This window comes from Ornithorhynchus anatinus, chromosome 13, assembly GCF_004115215.2.
Source record: "Ornithorhynchus anatinus isolate Pmale09 chromosome 13, mOrnAna1.pri.v4, whole genome shotgun sequence".
Classification (NCBI taxonomy): Eukaryota; Metazoa; Chordata; class Mammalia; order Monotremata; family Ornithorhynchidae; genus Ornithorhynchus; species Ornithorhynchus anatinus.
In genome coordinates this window covers 3,991,998-4,013,322 of record NC_041740.1, presented here as the reverse complement: position 1 = coordinate 4,013,322, position 21,325 = coordinate 3,991,998, and the positions used below count along the sequence as shown (strand labels likewise).

The 21,325-nt window shown below is 41.7% G+C and overlaps 1 protein-coding gene across 7 annotated transcripts in view; it reads left to right on the top strand.

Moving 5' to 3' along the window:
- Positions 1-21,325, top strand: part of KMT2C (lysine methyltransferase 2C) — a 211,477-nt gene that overhangs the window by 123,020 nt on the left and 67,132 nt on the right. For 6 of the 7 annotated variants that reach the window (XM_029077323.2, XM_029077326.2, XM_029077324.2 and 3 more), the window contains exons 15-23: positions 2,298-2,417; positions 6,414-6,530; positions 9,528-9,629; positions 9,793-9,897; positions 12,004-12,185; positions 13,536-13,700; positions 14,742-14,851; positions 17,746-17,811; positions 18,951-19,163. In XM_029077323.2, the coding sequence (XP_028933156.1) occupies positions 2,298-2,417; positions 6,414-6,530; positions 9,528-9,629; positions 9,793-9,897; positions 12,004-12,185; positions 13,536-13,700; positions 14,742-14,851; positions 17,746-17,811; positions 18,951-19,163 (1,180 nt within the window). The remainder of the gene's footprint in view (positions 1-2,297; positions 2,418-6,413; positions 6,531-9,527; positions 9,630-9,792; positions 9,898-12,003; positions 12,186-13,535; positions 13,701-14,741; positions 14,852-17,745; positions 17,812-18,950; positions 19,164-21,325) is intronic. The other variant, XM_029077327.2, reaches the window with a different exon arrangement.

Sequence of the window (21,325 nt, the reverse complement as noted above, 5' to 3'; positions counted from 1 at the left end):
ATTAGTACCATGATTTTTATTTAGTTCCTTGAAAATTGGACATAATGGAATTTATTCTAAAGTATTGCAGTTATAAACGTTAATTTGAAAACCCACTGTAATTATCACAGCTTTCTCAAAGTCGTTCATGTCAAGTGTGAAGTATGCATTGTTAGAATGTATGCACTAGGTCACACTAGTAGTATTCTGTCTTGGATGTGATCACCAGCAGATACTTAGAGGAAGTGAGATGATTGTCATCACAGACATCCAAATTACAGGAAATTTTTAAGTATTGTCTAGTGGGAAACTTTTCCCGAAACCATATAACTTAGACTCTGAAGCTTGATCACTAGAGAATTGTTTTCATGGAATTGTGTAGCATATAGAATAAGCTTTAACAATAGCTTTAGATAATATTTGGAGTTACAAGTCGTGTTTTCCTTGGTTTTTTGCAGGGAGATAATTACAGTGTTTATTAAGCATTTACCATGTGTGAAGCATGGCATAGATGCAAAAATTAAGAGGTTGGATCTAGTCCCAATCCCACATGGGGCTCACAATCTATTTTATACCCATTTTATAGAAGAGAAAAATGAGTCCCCAAGGCCTTAAACGATTTATTCAAGGTCATAGAGCAGCCCAGTGGGGGACCTGGGACTTTTTTTTTTTAATGGTACTTTAAGTGTTTACTAGTGCCAAGCACAGTACCAAGCCCTGGGGTAGATGCAAGATAATCAAGTTGGATGCAGTCCCTGTCACTTATAGGGTCCACAATCTAAATCGGAGGAAGTAGGATTTAATCCCTTCTTTATAGATGAGAGAACTCTGCCCTTGGTCCTTTTTCATTAGACTGTGTTTCTTCAGCTGGAGATTCAGGGAAAGTTAAAAGCAAATGGAAAGAATAGTTTTCTCCAATATGAAAAGCAGTGGAAGCTGTTGTGAAATAAAAATTACATATCATAATTGTTATCCCAGTTTGCTGATATTTTATGCCCTTTTTTAAAGCTGAACCAATATCTGATTAATATTGTCAGAAATTAGTTAAATGGGTGTAATCAGTCAGTGGAATTTTTTTTTGAGCCTTCAGTGCAAAGCATTTTACTAAGCACTTGAGAGAGGACAATAAAGTAGACAAGAGACCTGCCCTCAGTCTAGTGGAGGAGCCTACAATCTAGTCAGTTAGATGGGGTATATATTCCTGGGTATATGAAAAAAATAATGCTAACTGTAATTTTGCATCACTGGTAAGTAAATGTTCAGTGTTTATGTCCAAGGTTTTATTAATCAGTGTATTTGAATTTTCAAAATTATAAGGAAAGAACATGAAAGAATCGTTATAAGAATGTCCTTTCAGATCATTTTATTGCTTGACATTGTTTTGCATTTTATTTTAAAGGTGTATATGATATTTGTAGAGTAAACATTTTCCTTATGCTTAGTTTCTACTTTTGGATTAGTTGATTTCATTATTGCTGAATATAGTTCTTTTGGAAGCTAATTTGACATTTTCATAAGTTATTTTACTTAAGTGGTTCCTTTTTCCAAAAGACTTCCTATGAACTCCTGGATTCAGTTTAACTTATCAGCCTTTTTTTAGGCATTTTATTTTGCAAATTTAGGACATTTTGCCTTCTAAAAGCACTTGTTTTTTGATGTTCTCGAATTAGCTCCATTTATCTAAATCTAGCACAGTTATTCCCCTCCCTAATTTTGCTTTGCACAGTATTAGGATATTTAAGTGTCAGATACTGAATTAAAGTAACCTTGTTAGATCTGTGTGCATTTATCATAATCCTGTTACGTATCCACCTTAAAAATGGTTCTTACTCCCAGTTAATGCTTCTCTTTTGATTGCTTTTGCCTGTTGATTTTGATTTTAATATAAAGGCTGGAAGGCAATCCATTCATTCCTCATTTAATGTAGAGTGAAATGTAGGAAAGAAAAGCACTGCGATGTTCCACAACCCTAGAATACTGTCCAACTGGCTTTTTTTGAACCAAGATTCAGGCATTTATGTTCTATTTTCAGCTCATTGATAGTGTTGTCAATCAGCTATATTTTCTAGTGTGTTGTCTGTGTTCATCCTCTGTGAGTGAGAAACATTCTTTTATATGAAGTAGTGGTAAAACATTATTTTAGTATAAAGTAACTGAAAACAGTAAGTTGAACTGACCCCTCTTTAAAGCAATTTGTCCTAAATTTCCATACGTCTGCATCTGCTTTTGCTGTTCTAAAATCTTTAGTTGCTGGCTTTGATTTTTTTTTTTATGTTGCTGAGTTTTATACATCTATTTTCTCACCTGCCATATCCTAGGGGGCTTGGAGTACCAATAATACAGTGAGCCCACCTTCCTGGTCCCCAGACATTTCAGATGGTCGGGACATTTTTAAACCCAGACAGCTTCCTGGCAGTGCCATTTGGAGCATCAAAGTGGTAAATAAAATTGCCTTTATGTTTGTATATGCTTTTTCTCTCTGGAATGCACTGTACTAGAACTTAAGATTTTAACCCGCAAAATTTGAATTTCACATTCATCTTCCTAGTAGAATATTATGGAATTTCCAGCATTTGTATCTCCAGAATTAATACCGTGTCTAGAATGAAGAGGGTAGGCATATGGTGACTCGGTTCTCCCATATTTTGGATATGTTGTATGACATGAGGGAACCCCTGAAGCTTCCACACTCGACCCTGCAACCAGTATATTTGATGTGGCGACTGTGTCGGTTTCTTTCCAAGGCCAGGAGGTTCTGAACCGACAAAGTCAAAACGTTGCTTCCACGAGGGCAGAAAAGTTGGAGACTGTAAGCGTGTCGTGAACATAGACCGTGTCTACCAACTCTATTGTTGGACTCTCCAAAGCACTTAGTTCACTATTAAGCATATATTAAGTGCTCAATAAATACCATTGATTGATTGATTAATTAAAGCTAGTCCACTGGAGCTTAGGAGAGGCGTGGGTGACCGGAGGGTATTGGACAAGCAACCTGGCCTCATGGAAAACACATGGGCCTGGGAGTCAGAGGACCTGCTGCATGTCTGCTGTGGGACCTTGGGCAAGCCACTTAACCGCTCTGAACCTCAATTACCTCATTTGTAAAATGGGGATTGAAGTCCTGAGCCCTGTGTGGGACATGGACTGTGTCCAACCTGATGATCTTGTGTCTGCCTAGTCTAACAATGCCTGGCACATAGTTCGTGTTTAACAAATGCTATTAAAAAAAGAGACCCAGTGAGGGAGACGCTGTCTCCCAACTCAGTGTGGAGCTGGGAAGAAGTCAGCCGAGCCGGGTCCTTGCACAAGCAAGCTGTCCATCAGCCTCCCTGCCTGGTCTTTCCCAAACTTTGTTGGCGTCACTCTTTCCAGATGATGCTCTGCATCCAGTGAGCACTCTGTAAATACCATCGCTTGGTTGAGTCTCCTGCTACCGTAGCATTTGAGTGGTTTTTGGGTGCGGAGTGCTGCAGTAGACTCTTAGGAGAATGCAACAGGCACAAAGCATACGTTCTCTGCCCTCAAGGAGCTTATCCCAAGGGAGGCAGTCCAAGATGATTTAAGTAAGTGCTCAGTAAATACGATTGAATGATTTACTCATTAATAGTGGGAGTAGGAGGAAGACTAAGGATAAAATAGATGAGTCAGGCGGGCTACAAAAATAAAAACATGATGGTACAATTAATTATTCATATATTCGAAAGTATTTAATGAGCACTTACCGTGTGCAGAGCACTGTACTTAGCACTTGGAATGTACATTTGGCAACAGATAGAGACAGCCCCTGCCCAATGACAGACTCACAGTCTAAAATATACATGTGTACTGTGGCTTCCATCTTCTCTCATTCTAATAATAATAATAATAATAATTATGGTATTTGTTAAGCACTTACTATGTTCCACGCACTCTACTGAGCACTGGGGTAGATATAAGCAAATCGGGTTGGACACAGTCCCTGTCCCACTTGGGACTCACAGTCTCAATCCCCATTTTACAGATGAGGTAACTGAAGCCCAGGGAAGTAAAGTGATATGCCCTCGGTCACACAGCAGATAAGTGGTGGTGCCGGGATTAGAGCCCATGACCTTCTGACTCCCAGACCCTTGCTGTATCCATTATGCCTTGCTGCCCCTTTCCTTCTACTCCCTTTGTCCTATCCCCATTGCGTGCTTGGTTTGACACCTTTGTCCCACACAAACCCATAAACCATCTCTTGCCTGCCCTCCAAATAAAGGGAGAACTAAGTTTATTACAAATTATTAAACAAAATCATTTCTGTGACCATTTTTACTAGGGCATTTGGAATGCCACTTCTCTTATTTTATTCATATGGTTTACTGTATTTTTTTTTTCAAAATGCTCAGCAGAATGCTAGCTGTAAAAAGTCAGCTAGAATTTGCTAATGACTGCTTCAGGGTCATGAAGCTCAGAATGAAAGTATTTAGCTAAGAAATACACAATGTTTTTAGGTTTGATTAATGAGCACCTGTGTGTATTTCCATGTGAAATTTAGTTTTTCATATAGAAATGAAGGAACTACGTTATTAGATGCTAGCAAAGAAGAAATTTATTAATAAAATATAAAATAAGCAGTAGGGAAATATTGATTTCAAGTAATGTAATATTCTTGCATCTCACTCTAGTAATGCTAACTTTTCATTTTTCTCTTGGGTTATTAGCACTGATTGAATTTTTTATGCCACCATAATGTTTATTGCATGAAATGTGAGTGAAATCTGTTTACATTGGAATGAATGTTATTGATGAGTTTAATCCCAGATTCAGACAGGCACCATGTCAGTGTAGGTAATTGAACATTATAAAATATTTGTATATTGCCCCCACACTTTTCTGAGGAGTGTATATATTGGCAGATGTTTTATTGAAAGGTAAGTAACCTCACTCTTGTGATCCAAGAATTGGACTTGAAAGTAGGTATTTCCCCAGTTGGAATTCATTCATTCATTGTCATATTTATTGAGCACTTACTGTGTGCAGAGCACTGTACTAAGCACTTGGAAAGTACAATTCAGCAATAAAGAGAGACAATCCCTGCCTACAAGGGGCTTAAAATCTAAAGCCATCAAGTCACCATTGTGATTCTTCTCAGATGAGGCCCTCTAATGTTGCTTGTGATTTCAACGACTTGTAAATAAGTATAGCTATTTGAGTTTGGCACACAGATCCTTGAGCAGTAATGCATGGTAGCCAAATTCAATTTAGAAAACAGGGATCAAACTAAGTGCCACAATGTTACATAGTGTGGAAGGGGTTTTCTGTCACCCATTGGTTTTATTAATTCAATCTCATGGTCACCTGTGTCACCTTAAACCTGAAAGGCAACTCTGTGTTTGCATTTGTGTTTATGTGTAGTTCTATTGTACTATTACAATACATACAGTAATCTGTTCCACAAAATTTCTGAAAAAGAATCTTGCCCCTTTGGACAACTAGAAGGGAGTGCTGATTATTTTTGTTTTTCTGCCTCAAATATGTATCTTTCTAAGAGTTAAATTGGAAACTCAACTTAATGCTTGTAGCTACCGTCAAATAGGTATGCAACAAACCTTTCCCCATAGTCCTCAAATCCAAGTCACAAATGTCTCTTAAGTAATGTCAGTGAAATTCACCCTCCGAACAAGTGTCTCAGGAATATGAAGAACTGTTGACCAGAGAAGGAAGATACTTAATGCAGTAGATACACATGTTCTTTCTCTAAAAATAATAATAATGTTGGTATTTGTTAAGCGCTTACTATGTGCCGAGCACTGTTCTAAGCGCTGGGGTAGACACAGGGGAATCAGGTTGTCCCACGTGGGGCTCACAGTCTTAATCCCCATTTTACAGATGAGGGAACTGAGGCACCGAGAAGTTAAGTGACTTGCCCAAAGTCACACAGCTGACAAGTGGCCGAGCTGGGATTCGAACCCATGACCTCTGACTCCAAAGCCCGTGCTCTTTCCACTGAGCCACGCTGCTTCTCTAAGTATTATACCTGGAAAAAAATTCAGTGTCTTCCAACTGGTGGAAATTGCTTATATATTACCAATTTTTCTGTTTTCCCAACATTTGGCAGGAAAATGAAAGTATGGTATGGTAATTTTCAAGTTTACCTCATAAAGAGATAGAACATATATTTAAAAGGGTACAAAATGGTAAAATATAGTAGTAATCATGGTGAATTTATATGAAAAACTGAAAAATCTTTGCCTGCAACACTTTTTTTGGTTCAAGGCTTTGATATATATAATATCAAATATAATGTATATGTTACTTTGGGTAATTGGATGAAGAGCTCAAATAGAGTTGCTTTTTCGCTTTCTGAAACCATTGTATCACTTCACCTTCATAGAGCATTTTAAGTAAGGTCAGCTTAAGCTTGTCTGTGTCTAAAGTCGATCATTGTGGTGTTTTTTAAAATTTTAAAATAGGGTCGTGGATCAGGATTTCCCGGGAAACGGAGACCACGAGGCGCAGGACTCTCAGGACGTGGTGGCAGAGGCAGATCAAAACTGAAAAATGGAATTGGAACCATTGTTGTTCCAGGGGTAAGGATGATTAAGTTGTTGTTGGGTTTTATAAGTGGATCGGGGTTCTGGGAGAAGGTTTAAGGGGAATAGGGGTTTTCCTGGGGAAAAAAAAAATTCTCAAACTCTAGAGTGGTTCAGATCATGCAAGAACTTTCAGAGGGAAAAGGATAGGGGAAAGTAGATTTAGGTCATGAGCTGCAGATCTTGTTGAGACTTGAGACACAACTAAAAAATGGCTGTCCTCACATGAGGTCCTGGAACTTTGTACCCCACAGACCTGAGAATGTTTACCCTGGACTGTTGTAGAGATGATAACACGTCTCCCCCATCCTAAAAAAACCCGCTCTTGACCCCACTTACCCCTCCAGTTATCGTCCTATCTCCCTACTACCCTTCCTTTCCAAAATCTTAGAACGAGTCGTCTACAATCGATGCCTAGAATTCCTTAACTCCCATTCTCTCCTAGACCCCCTCCAATCTGGCTTCCATCCCCTCCACTCTACCGAGACTGCTCTCTCTAAGGTCACCCGTGATCTCCTTCTTGCCAAATCCAATGGCTCCTACTCCATTCTGATCCTCCTTGACCTCTCTGCTGCCTTTGACACTGTCGACCATCCCCTCCTCCTCCATACCTTATCTCACCTTGGCTTCACGGACTCTGTCCTCTCCTGGTTCTCCTCTTACCTCTCTGGCCGATCATTCTCGGTCTCCTACGCCAGAGCCTCCTCCCCCTCCCATCCTTTAACTGTTGGAGTTCCTCAAGGGTCAGTTCTTGGCCCTCTTCTGTTCTCCATTTACACTCACTCCCTCGGTGAACTCATCCGCTCTCACGGCTTTGACTACCATCTCTACGCAGATGACACGCAGATCTACATCTCCGCCCCTGTCCTCTCCCCCTCCCTTCAGGCTCGCATCTCCTCCTGCCTCTGGGACGTCTCCACCTGGATGTCGGCCCGCCACCTAAAACTCAACATGAGCAAGACTGAGCTCCTCATCTTCCCTCCCAAACCCGGTCCGCTCCCAGACTTCTCTATCACCGTGGATGGCACGACCATCCTTCCCGTCCCGCAGGCCTGCAATCTCGGTGTCATCCTTGACTCGTCCCTCTCGTTCACCCCACACATCCTATCCGTTACCGAGACCTGCCGGTTTCACCTCTACAATATCGCCAAGATCCGCCCTTTCCTCTCCACCCAAACGGCTACCTTACTATTACGGGCTCTCATTATATCCCGGCTAGACTACTGTGTCAGCCTTCTCTCTGACCTCCCTTCCTCCTCTCTCGCCCCGCTCTGGTCTATTCTTCACTCCGTTGCCCTGCTCATCTTCCTGCAGAAACGGTCTGGGCATGTCACTCCCCTTCTTAAACAACTCCAGTGGTTGCCTATCGACCTCCGCTCCAAACAAAAACTCCTCACTCTAGGCTTCAAGGCTCTCCATCACCTTGCCCCTTCCTACCTCTCCTCCCTTCTCTCTTTCTACCGCCCACCCCGCACGCTCCGCTCCTCCGCCGCCCATCTCCTCGCCGTCCCTCGGTCTCGCCTATCCCGCCGTCGACCCCTGGGTCACGTCCTCCCGCGGTCCTGGAATGCCCTCCCTCCTCACCTCTGCCAAACTGATTCTCTTTCCCTCTTCAAAACCTTACTTAAAAATCACCTCCTCCAAGAGGCCTTCCCAGACTGAGCTCCTCTTCCCCCTCTACTCCCTCTGCCATCCCCCCTTTACCTCTCCGCAGCTAAAGCCTCATTTTCCCCTTTTCCCTCTGCTCCTCCACCTCTCCCTTCCCATCCCCACAGCACTGTACTCGTCCGCTCAACTGTATATATTTTCGTTACCCTATTTATTTTGTTAATGAATTGTACATCGCCTTGATTCTATTTAGTTGCCATTGTTTTTACGAGATGTTCTTCCCCTTGACGCTGTTTAGTGCCATTGTTCTTGTCTGTCCGTCTCCCCCGATTAGACTGTAAGCCCGTCAAACGGCAGGGACTGTCTCTATCTGTTGCCGACTTGTTCATCCCAAGCGCTTAGTGCAGTGCTCTGCACATAGTAAGCGCTCAATAAATACTATTGAATGAATGAATGATAATCCTCGAGATAATTTTTAGGGATGTAGATGTTCATTTGCCCAGTATCATAGTGCAAAACACTGTAGTAAGTGCTTGTATAATAATAATTGCATTTATTAAGCACTTAGTAGGTGTCAAACAGTGTAGAAACTCTGGGGTAGATACAAATCCACCAGGTTGGACACAGTCCCTGTCATGGGGCTTCTATCTGAGTAGGAGAGAATCCCTTATTTTACGGATGAGGAAACTGAGGCACAGAGTTGTGACTTACCCAAGGTAGCCCAGCAGACTAATGGCGGAGCTGGAATTAGAACCCAGGTCCTCTGATTCCCAGGCCCGTGCTCTTCCCACCAGGTTACACTCCTCCTTTTTACCCAACCCTGTGTATAGTTTTCAGCGTGAACAGCTCCATTAATTACAGTGCTTCATCAGAGGCTTCCAAAATTGATAGGAAATCATGGCAGTGACTCAGTTTCAACTTGGTACCAACAGCTGACTACAATGTTCAGGTACTCTTTGAGAAGATCATATCCTGCCAGTCAAAGATATTGAGCCCCTACTGTGTGCAGGCTCAGGTCTTTTAGCCTTTTTCAGCACTATCTAGTATATATGTGTACACTGGCATGACAGATATCCAAAAATGTGCTTCCCTTGGATCAGTCTATCAAACTGGTCATAGCGGAAATGAGTTGAGTTGGGTAGGAAATTTTTCCCGAGTTGTTGCCCACAAGTGGAGAGAGATATTACTAAGAACTGCTCAAGAAAGCAAGTAGACTTTATGCTTGGATGAATAGTTTTAAACCAAAGAATGTTCACTTGAGGAAAACTTGATTCCTCTCTAATTTCATATGCATCTTCTCAAAGTCATCTCTATTAAAGGTTCTGTGTGAATGAGATTGAATGCTGAAAATATGCTCATGGATGTATCCCTCACTGTTTTTTATAGGTCACTAATATGGATATGTCATCCAATAAGGACGAAGAGGAAAATTCCATGCATAATACAGTTGTCCTATTTTCTAGCAGCGACAAGTTCACTTTACATCAGGTTGGGTTGTCACTGTGCTTTTCCTTCCCCCTGACCCGTATCCCATTATATTTTCTAATCTTTTCCCTCCAGATTTTTATTTAACCTCATGCTGTGGGAGTTGACTTTTCCATTCTTAAGTGAGGGAAAAAAAATGAGTTTTATTCATTTCTTTTGATGTCAGGACATGTGTGTGGTGTGTGGAAGCTTTGGCCAGGGTGCGGAAGGAAGGCTACTTGCTTGTTCTCAGTGTGGACAGTGCTATCATCCTTACTGTGTCAGTATTAAGGTGAGTGTTCTCCAGTTGAAATTATTTGAAATAATTTTTTCATATTGTGTTTGAGTAGCAACATGCTGCTTCCAGTTTCTTGTCATAATTAGAAGAGTCATTAACTTGTTAAGAATTCTTTGGCTAATGTGACCATTATTTGTATGCGACTGCGGAAGACTTTAATTAAATGTCATTTTATAACGTTTCGTTGCCTCAAGAGAAATTAACCTTTCTGAATTCTGCGGCCATAAATAGCCCTGATTATCTAGCAGAGGGTTTGAACAAATACCATGGAAAATATAGGCTTAGACTGAGGCTATGCATAGATTTATTTTAAAGGAAAAACAATATTGTATCTTCATTAGCTGGGGCATAAGCTGTCATTGATTCAGTTTGTCTGTTGGCTGTCATAATTGGCAGCAACTAGAAGAGATAATTAATTTGTCTTAAATTCATTAACATTGTAGAAAATGTGAGAACATTTAATTTGAATACGAGATACCTTATTTGTGTTGGCAATCAGTCTTTATTGAGTGCTTACTGTGTGCAGAGCACTGTACTAAGCTTAGAGTGCAATAAAACAGAGTTGGAAGGCTTGTTCTCCTCCCACAATGACCTTTCAGTTTAGAGGGGGAGACAGACACTAAGATAAATAAAAATAAATACTGCTAAGTTATTTACTACCAACTAGCATTAGTGGTACCCTGCAATTCAAGGATGATGCAGACGATGAGACTGTATCCAGATGTGTGGATGCACACGAGACCATACCTTTATTCTGCAGGTTTGTTCATGAAAATACAGCAGTGCCCACATCAGTGGTAGCAATCCTCCCCCCCCCGCCATCAGTGCTTGAAGCACACCACGTTTAACCCTGTCCCATTTTATCTTTCCCTTCAGAGATTACCCCATCCACTCCCTGACCAACCTGACAAGTGGGGATGACAAATATAAACTGCAAAGTGGGTTCATTTTTGAAGCACGTACCTATTTATAGTGCACCTTAGGCTTTAACTCTACCTTACGTGTGCTTTATGAAAAACAGTGTATGTTTTCAGGACAAATTTCCCTTCCCCTGTTGAAATTTTTTTTCGGATATTTCTCCAAAGTTTGCCTATTGTCTAGGGCCCCTGGATAAAAATACAAAATCGTAAAGTTTTAAAGATGACCAAGTAAATTAAGTTGCTCTGCAGCAAAATCCCTAATAAAGAAACAACCAGCAGGGCCCTCTACCTACTGAAACGTTCCGGACTAAGCACTTCTTGCAAGATAGTATTAAACTTAAGAAATGGGAAATCTTTTGGACCAGGACAGGTTAAGGAAGAGCAGAGAACTCTTTTAATGCACCTCATGAGCGATAATATGAATTCACCCAACCATATTGAAATGGGTATGCAGATGCTATTGACCACTTGAAGAAAATGATCAATTTCTAAAATTAATTCAGACTATAATTGTGGTCAGTAGAAGTCAGAGAAATTAGGAGTTGTATCTGCTAATTTTCCCAATTGACTCTGTGCTCATTCGGGGCAGGTTTTTCTTTTTCTTGCTCATTGTTCCACAATCACCTGCACCCACTATGTGCTAAATAAATACCTATACTGAGCTTCTAGGTGGAGTAGTGTGATCTCAGCACTTAGTACTGAGCCTGGCACATAGTAAGTGCGTAATGAATGCCATTATTATTATTTTCTCAGAAAAGCTACTTTATTAGCCTTCCCATGAGAAATAACTTTCAAGATAAAGTCTGTTGAGCTGGTTTCTTCCATCAGAGACTTAGAGTTAGTCCATCTAGGGATTTTTTTTCCCCTCTTTTTAGTGTGAGCATGGGGGTGTACTTTTTAAACCATTAAACCATCCAACCTGAGAGAAACAAGTCAGGGGTAGCCATCGCTCCTCATCTTATTGCTTTCAGAGGGTTGCACCTATAAAGATGTAACTTATTTATATTAATGTCCGTCTCCCCCTCTAGACTGTTAGCTCGTTGTGGGCAGGGAATGTGTTTGTTGTTATATTGCACTCTCAAGTGCTGAGTACAGGGCTCTGCACACAGTAAGCGCTCAGTAAATACAGTGGAATGATCAAGTAGAATGGTGTTGACATAACCTATGGATTATTTTCTAGATCACTAAAGTGGTACTCAGCAAAGGCTGGCGGTGCCTGGAGTGCACAGTTTGTGAGGCCTGTGGGAAGGCCACCGATCCAGGAAGACTGCTCCTCTGCGATGACTGCGACATCAGCTATCACACCTACTGCCTGGATCCTCCCTTGCAGACCGTTCCCAAAGGAGGATGGAAGTGCAAATGGTGTGCTAGATTTTGGAATCCCCGTTCTGTTATTTCAAATTGTTATGTAACTCAGTTTGAGCTTTTCCTCGCAAACATATTTATTGTGATATGTTTATGACAGACATTTTGGATTTAAATTAAGCCGCCCCTAGGAGACATTCGCATTTGTTGAGAGTATGTTAGTAGATGCATCGCGAGCAGTAACATGGCCTAGTGGAAAGACCATGGGCCTGGAAGACTGAGGGACCTGGGTTCTAATCCCAGCCTCCGCCTGTCAGCTGGGTGGCCTTGGGCAAGGCATCTCACTTCTCTGGACCTCTTCGAAATGGGGACTCGATGCCTCGTCTCCCTCCTACTTGGACTGTAAATCCCACGTGGATTTACAGGGCTTGACACATAGTAAGCATTTAACAAGTACTGTGATCGTCAGCATTAAGTCCTCTATCCAAAGTTTCACAATTATGGCAAAGCCAAGAAGAGTGTCCAGGGCTCCTGATTTCCACCCCAGACCTATGTCTTGCAGAATCTATTGTAAAATAGGATGAGTAGTGAGAAAGAAGGAAAAATTTGGCATATCTGTAGTTCCAGAGCCAAAAATTCTTTCAAAATCCCACCTGTACAGGCTTGTTTTGTCAAAATCTAAAACCTGTTTTTATTTTGTAATGAGTCCTTGCACTAAATAGTGGAAGTAGAAGAGCCCCAAGAGAGGAAACAAAGTATTGAACATGGCTTGTTCATCCATATTTTGCAGTGGCAGATGAAGAAGCTATTTCTTCATATTTTTTGGTTTCGTAGACATGAGTGGAGAGGGCATTTTTCCACTTCCTATTTAGATAATGGAGGTCATCCTGCTTTGCTACAAGCTGCTTTGAATAAGACTGGATTAAGGATCACCTGAAAGACAGTTTCAAACTCACTGGGTTCGTGGTGTCCTGTCACAGATTATATACGCAGTGAATCCTCTGTCTGATTGGGATAAGAACAAATGGAGATTTATAGATTATAGAAGTTTATAGTTTATATAAGTGAAATGGGCTACACTTAAAGTGTGAAAGCATAGGTTTTCTGAAGTTGAATAAATGTAGCGTGGAGGTCCTCAATGCGGTAGAGTCTTCAACTGGTCTATAGGTGGTCCTGGATGGAAACTTGGTTGACTACGAATCTCTAAGTGTAGGTGGTAGAGTGAAAGAACTAGAACTGCACCCAGTGAGTCTTTGGAAATTTTTTTCTCTGAAAATAGGAGTTGGGAAGGGGGAATTGTTTGCGAACATTAGAACTGTTGAGAAATACTATGGCAGTCTAAAAACAAGTTCCCCAAATACAGAATGGGCACGATGAATCCCAACCCATTTTTGGTATGTTTCGCAGGTGCGTGTGGTGCCGACATTGTGGAGCAACATCCCCAGGTCTAAGATGTGAATGGCAAAACAATTATACACAGTGTGCTCCGTGTGCAAGCTTGTCTACCTGCCCAGTCTGCTATCGTAATTATAGGGAAGAGGAGCTTATCCTGCAGTGCAGACAGTGTGATCGGTACGGTGTTTAAACGGCTTTGTTTTATTTCTGTGATGCAATACAGAGAAATTGGGAAACTGTCATGCAAATTCCCAAAACACGAGCAATTTTCTCCTCCTCGGGTCCCGCCGAGACTCTTGAGGGTACACATTTTCTCTCCCCTGAGAGTCCCCTTTTAACAACCTGAGTTTAATGGACAGAGAGTCCTTTGGGTGTGAAGACCCTATTTGGGGAAGTCGGTCTTATTGGTAGTTTTTTTGTGTGTAAAACCCTCTTTAAGAGTGGACTTTTTAGGAACTTGTAACCTTGTTTTTCAGTATAGCTTCTGGATAATCAAATCGGATCCTTTGCCAAAGGGGTTGAAAAGGTTCTGGAACTTTAGTTACTTTCATTTAATTCCTATTTTTAGTTTTCTGGATCCTTCCTAGGTATCCCTTTGCTCTGATTAAAAAAAAAAACAAAACTGTATAAATATGTAAATGTATCTGTAGAAACAGCAGCTGTGGAGAAAAAAATTCTTGCCAAATAAATGTGATTTCACAGGTTTTTTCCTGCCAAAGCAGAAGGGAATACACCTATAAGTTGTGTATAAGGAAAACAGGCATGTCCTCGAGTTCAACTCTGTGGATAGCTGGGAAACTCGAGCGCACATCAAACCTGGCATGTGCAGTCAGAAATTGAATGGTTGTTCTTGAGCAAAGACTCAGGAAACCTGCATTTCTGAGCCAGCCACAACCAAGGCAGGCCGTAGCCGTAGCTTCAAACCACTGGCTAATATTTGCTGGGAATATTAAGTAGCCAGGACAGTTGGTCGAGCATTGGGCTTTTCAGATACACATATAAAAGTCAGTAATGTTGTCTTCCAGTATAAAAGACAGGGACTGTGTTTGACCTGATTATTTTGGATCTGCCCCAACACTTAACTCAGTACTTGGCACATAGTAATCGTTTAACAAATACAATCATTAATAAGAACTACTCTGTCTGGAAAATAAAAAAAAACCCACAAATAATTTGTTCACACAACACTGTATCCCATTATGTCCTTTTCTCTTACAGATGGATGCATGCCATTTGTCAGAATTTAAATACAGAAGAGGAAGTAGAAAACATAGCTGATATTGGTTTTGACTGTACCATGTGCCGGCCCTATATTCCTTCCACAAATGGTAAGAGAAAAACTTTACAACAGTAGCATTAGTCACAGTTGAATTGCTTGTTGTTGAGAGGGTGATTTAGGTAGAGGTGCCTGACATACCTTAAGGACTTTGCAGAACTCAGAAAACATATCAAAAGAGTGAGTTGGTATTTTCTTTGCCACTTGACACTTGAGAAAACTCGAATCCCAGTGATGTTAAGCAGAGCCGATATTAGCAACCGAGGCATCACCAACTTCAAGGGATCATCAGTCAGAGACAAATTGTCCGGCACAAAATCCCCAGAAATGGCACCTTAAGGGCTCTGCTGGAGATAGGAGCATGGCTTTCTTTAAAGGGGTGGAAGTAGTTCTGTTCCTCACATCTCTGCCCCTTCCCCAGCCCCTACCCAACTGAGCCCAGGAAGGGCCTTGTTGCCCAGGAATAGCCCTGGTTCTGGGCAAAGACTGAGTCTCAGTGAATCCCAATATAGAAGATCTACCCAGGGCTGCCAAATGTGTAAATGTAGGATTGTAATGGCGACCTGCTAAGAATGAGTCGAAATGCATTCTCGTTAGGCTGTTGCTTTCCTCATCTGGTACAACAGAGACAGACTTGCCACCCTTGCCAGCGGGGATGTTATGTATTTGCAGCTCCCTTCCCTTTCTCTCCAGGCTCTCTTCATATCTCTTGGACTGCTCTTCTGCTTCCCCTGCTTGTCGATCTCCTCTAGCCAATTAACTTTGAACCCACCACAGTCCAATCCTACACTCTCGATTCTTCTCTCTACTAACTCAGTTGGAGAGGTCGTCTGTTCATGTGGTTTCATTTAGCCCCTGCATAGGACCGAGATCTCCTGCCATTCCCTTAAATCATCTTTTCCTTCCGATATTTCTTCTTGGTTTCAGGGCATTTATTCTTGCTTTTCCTCTGATAATCACTTCTTCTGAATGTTCCTCTGGCCTGTGGGCTCATAAAATCAGTTTTCTTTCATTCTTCTTCTCCTCCCCATATCCTTGATCAGAATTCTACTAGAGAAACAGCATGGCCTAGTGGCAAGAATACGGGCTTGAGAGTCAGATGTCATGGGTTCTAAGTCTGGCAGTGCCAACTGTCTGCTTTGTGACCTTGGGCAAGTCACTTCACTTCTCTAGGCCTCAGTTCCCTCATCTGTTAAAGTGGGGATTAAATTCTTCTCCCTCCGACATAGACTGTGAGCCCTATGTGGGATCTGATTATCTTATATCTATTCCAGCGCTTAGAGTGTAAGCACTTAAATTTGGGAAAAAAGCATCACTTCTAGCCCTCTTTCTCCACCTCCTGAACCGCCCCAGTCCTCTTCTACTCCTCCCTAAAGTTGATTTTTACATGACAGGAAGAATCTCCTGTCCATCAGTGGCATTTATTGAGTGCTTATTGTGTGCAGAGCACTGTTCTCACCTCATGGGAGAGTAGAATAGAGTAAGTAGACATCACCCCTGCCCTCAAGGAGCATATGTTCTGTCATATTCCTGTCCTCCATAGGGCAGACAGTAGCTCCTGATTGCTGCAAACATCAGATCAAAACTCCTGACCCTGGCTACAAGGCACTTCACTGTCTGCCCCCATTCCATTCAACTCTGACTAAACTAGACAAGCAGCTTGGCTTAATGGTAGAACCCGGGCCTGGGAGTCAGAAGGACCTGGGTTCTAATCCCAGGTCTGCCACTTGTCTGCTTTGGAACCTTGAGCAAGTCACTTAACTTCTCTATGCCTCAGCTACCTCATCTGTAAAATAAGGATTAATACTGTTAGCCTCATGTGGGACATGGAATGTGTCCAAACTGACTACCTTGTATCTACCCTGGGGCTTTGTAGCAACAGTGAGAAGCAGCATGGAGTAGTGGATAGAGCATGGGCCTGGGAGTCAGAAGGTCATGGATTCTAACCCTAGCTTCACCGTTTGTCTGCTGTCTGGCCTTGGGCAAGGCACTTTACTTCTCTGGGCCTCAGTTGCCTCATCTGTAAAATAGGAATTGAAACTGTGAGCCCCATATGGGACAGGAACTGTGTCCAACCTGATTTGCTTGTATCCACCCCAGCGCTTAGTACAGTGCCTGGCCCAAAGTAAGTGCTTAATTAAATACCACTTAAGAAAATGTGCATGCTTCACACATTTCTGTGCCCTCTCCTCTGCCCAAACAAATTTTCTGGCAAGCTCTCAACCCCATTTTTCTTACCTGCTCCTCCATTTATGTAGCATGCTCTGCTTCCTGAAATTCTTCCTGTATTCTTTGCTCCATCCCGCCCCTCCAGATGCCAGTAAAACCTTATTTTCTCCGTGAAGTTTTCCCAGATTAATTCCTTCTGGCTTCAGTGCTTCCAAACACTCTACTTGCCTCTTTGTACTCATCCCTGCCCCTGCAAAGTAACATGTTTTTGTTCTTATGGGTTTTAAAAATATTTTTATACTTTTCTTTCCCCCCCATTTTTGTTGTATGGAAGTTCATCCATATGATCATTTCTGATTTGATTATTGACACCTTAAGGGCGGGGGCTATGATTTTTGTTTCTGTTGCTCAGCACATAGTTAGCATTTAGTAGTGCTTACGTATGCAGCCCCATTCCTCCTTCTTCCTCTCTGTAATCTGTTTTAGTGTCTCTGTCCCCTACTAGAATGTTTGCTCTTTGTGGGCAGGGACTATGTGTACTAATTCTACTGTACATATTACAGCACTCTGCAGAAAGGCCCTCACTATATACGATTTGATTAATCAATTGAGGGAATACTGTTAAATGACAGTGAAAGAAAGAAAAAGAAGGGAAAAAGATTTCAGCACTTTCTAAATGAAAGTTTTTGCCTGAGTCAAATATAAAATTGTCATGGATGTGGGTACTTTAAATTTATACTTCTCTGATTAATTTGTCTAATTTTTGTATCATTTCAGTGCCTTCCTCAGATTGCTGTGAATCATCAATTGTAGCACAGATCGTTACAAAAGTAAAAGAGCTAGGTAAACGCTCCTGCTGAACTTAATCTGTGTCAAAGAAAATTTTCTGCCAGCATTAATTTCCTTTTATAAAGTACCAAAGTTCCATATGTTCCATGATATCTCGTGTGTCTTTATTAGCTTCATCTTTCTCCCAGATACCCCAGGGAGCTAGGCATTGAAGCATCATTTCCTAAAATATCTCTGTATTTGCTAATGTTGCAATTGGCATTTAAGACGAGGTCCTTGCCATAGCCTGGAGCAGTCTGGTGGAGAATATTCCTTTATCATTCACCCTTGTATTAGGGAGAGGGCCAAAATTCAGACTTCTGATTCTTATCCCCCAATCAGCCACCCCAAAAATTTGCTAGAAGAAGATGATTCTCCTTCCAGTAGCTCTGAAGCTACATTGAGACCTGCCAGAGGGAAATGCCACCCCAGCTATGCTGCGTGATTGTTAAAAGTGACACGAACAAAACAGTGAGAGGTAATAGCGTTCCCACAACAGAGAGCGGTTAACGTTCCCAGCTGATTCAAGAAAATGTGTAGTGACTTTCCACTGACATGACTGTCAGACACCAGTTGCACTGGGTTCAAGATTCTGAGAGAAGAGAAGCCAGTCCAGACAGGCTACCACCTGCTTTTGCTAGCAATTTACTTGCAGCAGCCGATCCGCATAACCACTGCTGTGTTTCCATCTGTCATTTCTCAGCAAAACATCAGGGGTAGGGGAAGGAGATTCAAAGGTTTCAAAAGGAATTTTTTAAGCTGCCTACTGACAGCTTACTAGGAAGATTAATTTGAAAGAATCACTTCCTAACTAACTGTTATATCTTGTTTTCTCACAAAATTAGAGAACTGCTGATTTGGTAGGGCTTTTTTAGGTTGTAATTTTGATCCATTTGAAATTAGAGTTTTTGATGTCGGAATTCCAATGAAAAAGGTAAATTGGATAGGTCTAATTTGCAATCCTTATTCACCTAGCATATTTTTTCTTTGGGTTTTTATCAGAGTTTTGCTTGTGTTATAAATTTGGATCCTGTTGATGTGGTGTTTTGGAATATTTAACTATTTAAAGAGATTATGTTTAAAATTAAACCAGAGTTTGTAAATGGAAATACAAAGAACCAAATAGTTCTTTAATAGGCTGTGTACATTTTTAGATCCACTGAAGACCTATACACAAGATGGAGTCTGTTTGACAGAATCAGGGCTATCTCAGTTACAGAGCCTCACAGTTACAGTTCCAAGAAGAAAACGATCAAAACCAAAGCTGAAATTGAAAATTATCAACCAGAACAGCGTGGCCGTCCTCCAGACGCCCCCAGACATTCAGTCAGAACATTCAAGGGATGGCGAGATGGATGACAGTAGAGGTAAGAAATACTTTAGCTTCTGTAGACTGTGTACCTATGAAGGAAATCCATGTTGCCAGTAGGGGAAATTTTACTTGGTGTGATAATAGTGTGATGGTCTACAATTCAGCAAAAGGCTCATGATACCAATTAATTGCTAATGTCGGTATTAAATGAATAAAATTGTTGAGTCCTTTCTTTAGGCTCCTTTTTTTTGACTCTCTTAAGCCGGAACTCCAGGTGGGATCATTATCTTGCCAGATGTTATAAATGGAGCACAGGGGCTGAGTGGAATGGCCCATGGATGTCAAGGATCAAGCTTTGAGGTTTCCCTTTAAATGATATTGTAAGCGCAACCCACCGTCAGTTGAAAGAATTCCCCCCTCCCTTTAGCCTTGGGAAGATGAATTGGCAAGGTTCCCAGATTCAGTTGAATTGGAGCCAGAACTCCAGTCACCCAGAGACCTTCTTGGGGACTTTTGTTCATCAATCAAAAATTGGTCACTGATCCCTTAGTAAACCCGAAAGATACTCCCTTACCGACCAGTAGGGGCCTCAAAAGGAAAAGGCTTCAAGCCCCTCCATCAGTCAATCCACAGTATTTATTGAGTGCATACCATGTGAAGAGCACTGTACTAAGCACTTGGGAGAGTATAGTACGTCAGAGTTGGTAGACATGTTCACTGCTTGTCCACAAGGAGCTTACAGTCTAGAGGGGGAGAAAACCTCAAACACATCCCCAAAGTGATATAAAACCACTCACCAATGACTCTCGAATTCTCAGTGAAAGAAACTAGGAAGTCCAGTTTCTCAATTTCCCCATTCCCCAGAACCCAATCTACCAATCAGTCAATGTTATTTGAGTGTTTACCGTGCAGAGCAGTGTGCCGAGTTCCTGTGAGACTACAACAGGGTAGATAGATACGATCCCTGCCGTCACCTAATAGAATCTCTTTCAGATGCCCTCCCTCTCTTTCCTGCCCTCCAGCTGGGCCGTCTAATGGGCATTAGGAGTTCTTAACCTTCTTAGGTTTTCTCTGAGGATTTCTTAGGATTTCTCTGAGGCATCCAGTTTTCAGACTGCAGGACAAACCTCAAGAACTTTTATGGAAAATCTTTACCCCAGAATCCTAGATTATTTCTATCCAGGCAGTCTCCCAACCCACCAGGCAAATTATCCAGTCCAAGAAAGATGAGAAATTTCCCAGAAAGAACAACTAGCCCAACTGACGAGTAGCAAACCTTACTCATCCAGCCTGTTATCAATCAGTCAATCGTATTTATCGATCCTTGTCGTGATATCAGGGGGAGACCACAAGACCTCAAGATTACCTCCTCTGCTACTTTAGACTGCATTGTGGACAGGGGTTGTGTATATCGTATTGCACTTTCCCAAGCACCTAGTACAGTGCTCTGCATTCAGAAAGTGGTCAGATACCATTTATTAATGGATTACTTTCTCAGTGCACTTGCTTGCCAGGGTTGGTGTGAGTCCGTGGCAGTAAACTGTCAGTGGGGGTATGTGGTTTCCTCCCGGTTTCTCAGTCGCTAACTCACTGCCTGGCTACTGGTGAGCAACCGCAATAGAGATCCCCAGTCAGTCAATCTGGCATATTTATGCACGCCAAACACCAAATGCATCAGCCAGAAGCCTCCCTATTTTTAGGGAGACTATAGCTCAACTTTTCCCTTTTCAGCATTTTGCTAATGCTTCTGATAATCAATACTTGTTCTCCCCTCCTATTTAGACCATAAGCCACATGTGGAACAGGGACTTGATGAGCTTGTATCTACCCTAGCACTTACAGTGCTTGATAAATAGTAAGGGCTTAACAGATACCATCATTACTTGTCATCGGTATTGATATTCATTCAATAGTATTTATTGAGCGCTTACTGTGTACAGAGCACTGTACTAAGCACTAGGAATGTACAGTTACTTTTCACCATCCAGAATGGTTGTTAATTCCATCATGAAAACCACTTTTCCGTGTTTTTCATCTGAATTGCTTCTCCTCCAGCCAGTTTCTTAGCTCAGCTAGTCCCCACCTCACCTGCCAGCATGGTCAAAGGTTCCGATGAAGAGTATGAAGAGTTAGATGCATACAAATGCTTAAGCATATATCTCCCCTCGTAGATAGCATCGATTGATTATGCTATGTATAAGCAGTCTTTACACGCTG